Source organism: Anopheles ziemanni, chromosome X (assembly GCF_943734765.1).
Source record: "Anopheles ziemanni chromosome X, idAnoZiCoDA_A2_x.2, whole genome shotgun sequence".
NCBI lineage: Eukaryota > Metazoa > Arthropoda > Insecta > Diptera > Culicidae > Anopheles > Anopheles ziemanni.
Genome location: NC_080707.1, coordinates 72,746 through 80,141, shown reverse-complemented (window position 1 = coordinate 80,141; position 7,396 = coordinate 72,746). Strand labels below are relative to the sequence as shown.

The 7,396-nt window shown below is 41.1% G+C and overlaps 1 protein-coding gene across 1 annotated transcript; it reads right to left on the bottom strand.

Annotated features, from left to right (window-relative positions):
* Positions 1-2,786: 2,786 nt before the first annotated feature.
* LOC131291474 (uncharacterized) lies at positions 2,787-5,611 on the bottom strand. Its single transcript, XM_058320695.1, has 4 exons — positions 5,489-5,611; positions 5,172-5,360; positions 4,828-4,903; positions 2,787-2,973 (listed from the first exon to the last, which is right to left on the bottom strand). The coding sequence occupies exons 1-4, from the start codon at positions 5,577-5,579 to the stop codon at positions 2,862-2,864; spliced, it is 468 nt and encodes a 155-aa protein (XP_058176678.1). The 5' UTR covers positions 5,580-5,611; the 3' UTR covers positions 2,787-2,861.
* Positions 5,612-7,396: the final 1,785 nt, after the last annotated feature.

Sequence of the window (7,396 nt, the reverse complement as noted above, 5' to 3'; positions counted from 1 at the left end):
ACCGAGGTCGTATCGTTCACAGTCATTCTGGTGTGGGTTGATGTAAATACGATTCAGTGAGCAGTTTTTCATCCACACGACTAATATTTTACATGAATATTATTCGTAGAGTTTGAATTTCCCGGTCAGTAAAACATGCTTATTTACTTACAATAAAAGGAATCAGATGCATAATACGAAATAATGACCCCAAGTAACATTTTAAGATTTATCATGGTTCTAACGATGTTGTTAATGCTTATCATTAAACCTCATCTGAAGAGTAAAAATCGTAAATACTGTGGTAAACCCTTTATAAAACCGTTTTAAGTGTAAGAGGGCCCACACAGAACGTTGTCAAAACCATCCCTTGGAACCTTTTCTAGACTAAAATTAATCATAGCGAGAGTACTTAACATAGCCCGTAGAACCTCCTTAAGTGCACAATAAATCCATTCATTAACACCAAAGTAGTTGTTGCTATTGACAGATTTCGGGGACAGTTTCTGGAGAATGGAAACTGTGTTAATAATCGCTACTGATATTAACGCTACTGTCTATGACCAAAAGAATCTACAAATGGTCTGTCACATAGATAATGTGTCACAACCCGGGTATGTTTTTCGAAGATGTATCTTTTGAGCACGAAACTACATTTTTCAAAAGATGAATCTGTTACTCCTCCATTTCACAGTGTCCGTCAATTTGAAGACACTAGCTTTGAAACATTATAGCTTTGTATAAATTTTGTTGTTCACAAGGATATTTTCAAACTAACTTTTTATTTATATTCTCCATATAATTCAATTGACAAATTACATACATTTCGGACTGGTTAATGATTAAAGGTCAAATATTATTTAATATTCTGTTCATGTTTCTATTTTGTTTTTTTTTGTTCTTTTGGTTGATTCAGCTCCAGATATATTTTATTTCCGTTAAGTTACACAAAGTATTGAACGAGCATTCGCGCCAAAATCGCATGATATGGGGCACACATACGCTTCAGCTTGTGAGCAGTTGCTTTCGTCTTGTTTTTTAGTATCTGTGTGTATTTTTGTATTTAGTATGTTAGGAAAATACCGAATTTGAGTTGTTTTTGTTTTTCCTTTTTCTCAATCCGCATTTCAAAAGCATCTCATAAGACCTTTTTGACACCCGTGACCAAGTTAGTGTTCGAAGTAGTGTTTTCGTGCAGATTTTTCTTCTTATTCTTCACTTCATTTATTCCCGCTATTTTTGATCGTCGTGCCTTTCATAACGTCCCTGGTACGCGGAGAAGAATCTTTTTGGCGCCCATTTTGAGAAACACCCCGAATGTATCCACTTCCCGGGTTTAAGGGTACTTTCGGATTTTGGGTTCTAATCTCGCACACGGGACGACGAGGTACCTACATTAAATTGTCGGCCAAACAGTCGTTGGCTAGAACGCAAAAAATCATAAAAAGCAGGACAAATATGGACCTGTCGTAAAAACGGGTTTAACATAAAAACTGTATGCAGCTATAAACGGAGAGAAAGTTTGAACTTTGCAACAATACATTCAATCGTCGCTTTTCATCTCGCACCCTATCTTACCAGTGTGCAAGTATGGTGTGCGCTCAACAGACCCGTCGGTAAATTTTTAGACTTTTTATGCACTTCTACATGTGTGTGTGTGTGTGTGTGTGTGTGTGTGTGTGTGTGTGTGTGTGTGTGTGTGTGTGTGTGTGTGTGTACGTGTGTACGTGTGTGTATGTGTTTTTTTGTGTGTCTATATTCGTGTCTATTGGTGTGTCTGTAAGTGGTTGATGTTTTCACGTGCCGGGTCGAAGCATGACGTGTTTGCTCCGTTGCATATTGGTGCTCACCAATAATACCTTCAATTCTGATACTGTTTTATTTCATTTGTTTTTACCATTTCGCTTCACCTATTACTTCATAAACTTTACCACTCCTTAATTTTTCTATTTTTACCTACGTTTTATGTTATGTTTCCATCGTTACTTTTCTGTTGTTATGTATCCCTCCACACTCTTTCTCTCCTTGGTTTTAGAAATTGTTTATGCAAATTAAAAATAAAAATAATACACATTAACGTTCGTCTCCTCCACTTTGATCTCAAATTTGTTAGTAATTTCGCATTGTTGGACTGATGTTTATGTATGTAACTTTTTTTTATCGCTGCAGATGCAACTGTTTTTCGATTAGTTTTCCTCCTATCTTTTCTTCTTTCTCTTTTCCTCAGTTTTTTAATAAATTTGTCTATTCACCTTTCACATTGGCTGTGCACTTCTAACCCTTTTTTATTTTAATTGCTGAATTCCCTCCCGTTTCGTTCACCACTATGAACCGTGCAGCGAGTTGCACAATGTTTCCTCTTTCATAAGTATTCATACATTTACACTTATAGACATCCACTCGAAAGTACTAAGCTTCCGTTACACTTTTTAAATATCTATAAATTTCATTCCATTTAACTCCTCCTCCCTTATTCCTCTTTGCATGTTTGTATGTTTATTTCTATTTTATTTTTAGATGTTCCTTTTTTGCGGATTTATTTAACATTCACGGTATGCTGCCCTTTCCCCCTTTTTTGTTGGAAAAGTTTTACAAGAGTTGGTACGCTCGTGGCGCACGGTGTCAAGATGAGGAGGGAAGGGGGATGGGTGATAGAGTTTGATGATAGCAGACAAGAAAAATACTACAATCCATGGGTTAAAGTGATCGATAGCAGTGGGGGTAAGATTGTTGCATCCACCTAAGTGTTGAAACTACGAAACCGAGGAACATTATGATCGGAGGTACGGGGGAGCCAGATTGGTGGTAATTATGTAGCTCGAATTGCACCGGTCGCCTGAAACAAGCTAACTTCCAATATGACAAAGCTACCGACCCAGGCCTTAGTGGAGCGTCGTGTAGAGTGGCTTCGTCTCCGGCTCGTATTCCATTTCCTGCGGAAACACAACCTGGCTAGGCTTGTCCTTGAGGTACAACCCGTAGCGCGAAGGGTATCTGTTCGTGTCCCGGCAGCGTTGGTGGAGATTCATGTTGCGGGGTTGTGCATAAGGTTTATTATACCGGCCGAGAGCAGGAAAGCATTGGGAAAGTGATAAAAACAGATATAAAATGTTAGGGCATGTTGTTTCGGTAATTGAATTCTTAGCCCTGATGATGCGCGTGTCCTTCTTTTGCTTTAACGGGCCGCTCGGGCCGTCGCGTTAGTTTTTGTTCGCGCATCGTCGGGCCGTCCCATCAGTTTTTGTTTCGTGTTCGATCCTATAATCATTTTCATGCGCCAGCGAAAGCCGACGATTTTTGCATGATTTCATTTTTTTTTAATTTATAGTTACATTTGGAACTCGCCAGAATATCTTTTCTTTACGGGTTACGCGTTCGCTGATGCATATTTCCGAATGTGGGAATGTGTATGCGTGTGCATTATAGTTGATACTCTATTCAAAACACAAACAGTTTGAAGTGAAGAAGGCAACCAAAGCGGACCTGCTTTAGCTCAGCTTAGGCATCGCACTTCTCCGTAGTGATCGGGCGAGGGTAGACATTAAACTTGATTAAATCTACATGTTTTGTCCTTTACTGTACCAGGGTTTTTAAAACTTTTTCCCAAAGGTTATATTTCCACAATTTCAACAATGAATATCCTTAATGTCTTAGTACAAAGAAACTCCTGCAATATTGTGTTAAGGTTCCAACAAAGAGGCAACCAGTATCAATGTAATTTTAGTTATTGTAAGTAAGCATGTGAATTTAAGAATAATTAATATCCTCTACTACTACTACTACTACTACTGTCCTTTACTGCTTCTCTTTTCCCATTTGACGACGGTCCCAGTAGAGGGTTGTCGACTGGGACCGTCGTCAAATCGGCTCCGAAAAGTCGGAAAATATGTCGAACGAGGAACTTCTCCGAAACATTGGAAATTGCAATCTACAAAAGGAGGAAACAGAAACAGCAGGAGACATATGTGAAGAATAAGCACCTAAATTTTGAATCTCTGGCACAAATTCAGTCCCGTGAAGCGAACGGCATGAGAATTGTCTTATCCAATGAGGAATATTTTCATTCCCTCCATGTAGCGTTCTCACCGTTGCGGATGAACGTGCGGCGTCGGTCAAGTTGAAGGTAGAGAAAGCTTGCGAAATGATATCAGAGATTTTCACACCAATATCGGAACTTTAGGATTGCCTTTTGCGATCGAGGATTTCTACACCGGCGTAGCCTGCTTTTGACATGCTCGTGAAAGCGAGCGCAAACTATCCCTAAATACCGATTAAATGTGCATATTTTGGAGCCTTCTCACGCGTGTGCATGTGCGTATGGTCGAAATCAGCAGGATGACAATCGGATGATTTCCGACTCGGATGCGGCCTACGTACTCTCGCTTTTGTGGAAATTCCGTCGCGCTTCCTCCCAACTATCGTTATGCATTTACTGTTCCTCCCTACCTACATACTATCAACATCGCCGGCGATGGCTGAAGTTAAATTAAATTAAAAAATTAAATCTCCGGACTCTAGAAGGTAGGTCTTAAGGCCCATTGGAGTCTAGACGGTAATGGACAGATTGAATGAAGTTCGTCAATCGTATCCGATCTCGTGCGGGACATGCACACATGAAATTGTTTCATTTCCGCCTTTGGTGCAAACCGAAAGAGTATGGTTCCGTTTCTCGGGGTAGCCAGTATGGCAGAAGCCAAGAATACCATTTCGATAACTTTTCGGCTACGGGACGGCATGACAAAAAGCTCGCACCCAACCCCACGCAGCAGATAACATTTGCTTATAAAAAGGCGATTAAACTACGCATCCCGTTTTTGCTCGGTGTTCTCAGAGGTTTCCAATCATTACCTGCGGTCGATATCTCGCATTCGCTCCAGATGATCAGCCCAGGCCTTCTCGGCATCAGCCAGTCTGTTTACGCTTGCTGCAGAGCGAAAGAGAGAAATAGAAGAAAAGGAAACACCACAAACAGATTTTTAGATCACTTCAATAATCGAGCCGCATTGCGGGAGCATTCAAATTTATCGCAATATGATTAACCTTTTATCCATTAAAATTCGATACAGAAATAAACGTAGTAAAAGCTGTTTCATTGGGAAACAGAATGCAAAATAATTAAGTTGAAATGCAGAATGCAGAATGCAACATAATTAAGTCATTGCACTTCGCTCCCCACGTGATCCGGTACGTACGTGCTCTCTGCGAACGCGTGTAATGATGGTCGTAGATCGGTCGGGGCGAGTAGCCGTAGGTTTCCCGGTGGACCGGCAAGTAGTGGTAGCCGGGCGAGTTGATGCGGCCGGACGCGGTGTCGGGCTCGTCGAACAGCAGGATTGGTCGCCGGTAGGACGGCGTGTCGTGTGCACGAATATCATCAGATCCTGCGGCATCCAAGGTAAAGCAAAAACCACAAATCGGAACGTACATTTATATTTATACCGATACCGAAAATCCGCTCAAATATGTTTTCGTGCGATATAAGAAAATACACATAACTTACAACACTTACCCTTCAAGGATCTGATGTATGACTGCCAAAACTTGGCCTTTTTGTTTGGCGTCTCGTTCATGCCAATCATAGCAAGGTGGTTCTTGAACATTTTGAATGTGTGTTCTAGTCGATATTGATTCGTTTGCTACAGGGGATCGAAAAGAGATGTAAACTGTAGCAAGGAAGCGAAACTCATCACACGGCAATTCTACGATGAACCGGTCTTTCGAAATGTGCTTTAATGATCTACCATGCTTTGATCAGCAATTAAATTAAATATAGTCCTTCCATACTCCACCCAGCACGTTCTATTAAGCAACGGCATCGGATCGGGTCTCTTATCATATGCATGATGTTTTCAGTTTCAACCGCAACTTTGTTGAGCTGAACTGGATACCATTCAAACAATTTGAACCCGTTTTCCTTGGTGGTTATTTGAGCTGCGTAGTGGATCAATTCGAATGAAATGCATGTAGCTTATTGTTTCCAACGCTACAACGTGAGATTTAAAAAAGATACATTAAAAAGCAGAGTAGCAGGCATTGCAGGCAGAGAGTGTGCCAACGACAACACAAATTTCGGCAATAACAAATTAACTTTTTTTCACGAAATTAAATCCTCTGCTACGTTTGAAATTAATGTTGGTGCCAGTCGTTTGTGACATGAAATGAGATGAGATTATTCATCATTGAATTGTTTTTCTTATTTAGGTAGCTGCTCAGTAAAGACAGTTTGAAATCGTCGAAACTACAAGCAGCCTATGGCCTATAAAATGACTTGCGACTAGCGGGAGAAAAATTGTGCTGTCGATTGCAACATCTAAACATTATAATTTGCTTGACCATTTTTTTCTCGTCCGTTCTCCACAACGATATGCATTCCTGGTTCATTGTTTTACGGTACGCTTTTGTTCACAGCCATGCCATATGCACGCACAATACACACACATAAGAACTAGAACGCCTTGATACACGATGGAACAGAGCATGTCTTATGACCGCATAGGGGCAGTAAGTTTACAAAATAATTACGCGCGAACTCTTTGACCTTCAGTCATTTCAACAAATCCCATCTTTTTCGCCAAGAAAAACCCAAAGGATGTACAATTGAAATATATTATGTTTTATCCCAGCCGGCCTAGTATTCAAGAGGTTGGCGTAGCTCCTGCAAGAAACACACTCAAGATTTCTGTGCCAGAAACCAACCCTGGTCAGTATCACCATCCGCAAGTTAGCTGCGAATCTTGGGGTTCGAAAATATTGCTAAAAATAGATGAAATTAAACGTATCCGGAGGTTCATGCGCCGATCGCGCGTTTCGAGTCGAGTGCCGATGCGAGGAGAAGACGATTCGCAGATGTCTGCGCTGGAAGTCATTGTAAAAAAGGATTCCCAAGCTTTACAGCAAAAGTTCCACTTACACAAGAAACTAGTAACATGAGTGTATGAGTACACCAAAATTGGGACGGCGTTCCCGCATAATAAAACGAACTTGTCTTGAAATCGCAAAACTTCACTTGAATGTACAAACACCGAATAAGCACTGAAGAAACCGCAGAAAGATAGGAAAAGCTCAACTCTAGAACTCAAGATACAAATGCACTTGATTCTGAAAGGGGATAACCGCAGACAAACGCACTGCACACTGCCGCCAGTCTCCAGAAAAGTTGGTGTTTGATAGTTGTTCGTACCTGTGTGTATGGTTCGGTTGCTCGCAATGTCGCCTTCGAAAAGCGAACACCTACTTCAGCTTAGGTAAAGTAATGTCGAGGAATACGATCGTTGTCGCCGGGGCGTTCTCTGCTAACTGTGATCAGGTAGGACCAGACTGGTACTGGCTGGCCTACCGGGCATCTAATACGATGCCACCTACATCCACTCTATCCCGCTACACACACAAGCAGAAGTGGGAGAAAAGCCGGCCCAAG

Coding starts and splice junctions, on each gene's coding strand:
- LOC131291474 (XM_058320695.1), bottom strand. CDS start 5,579: ATGTTCAAGAACCACCTTGCTATGATTGGCATGAACGAGACGCCAAAC. Junction 4,904..5,171: donor CACGCGTTCGCAGAGAGCAC/GTACGTACCGGA, acceptor TTCGCTCTGCAG/CAAGCGTAAACAGACTGGCT. Junction 2,974..4,827: donor ATGCGAGATATCGACCGCAG/GTAATGATTGGA, acceptor GGACACGAACAG/ATACCCTTCGCGCTACGGGT.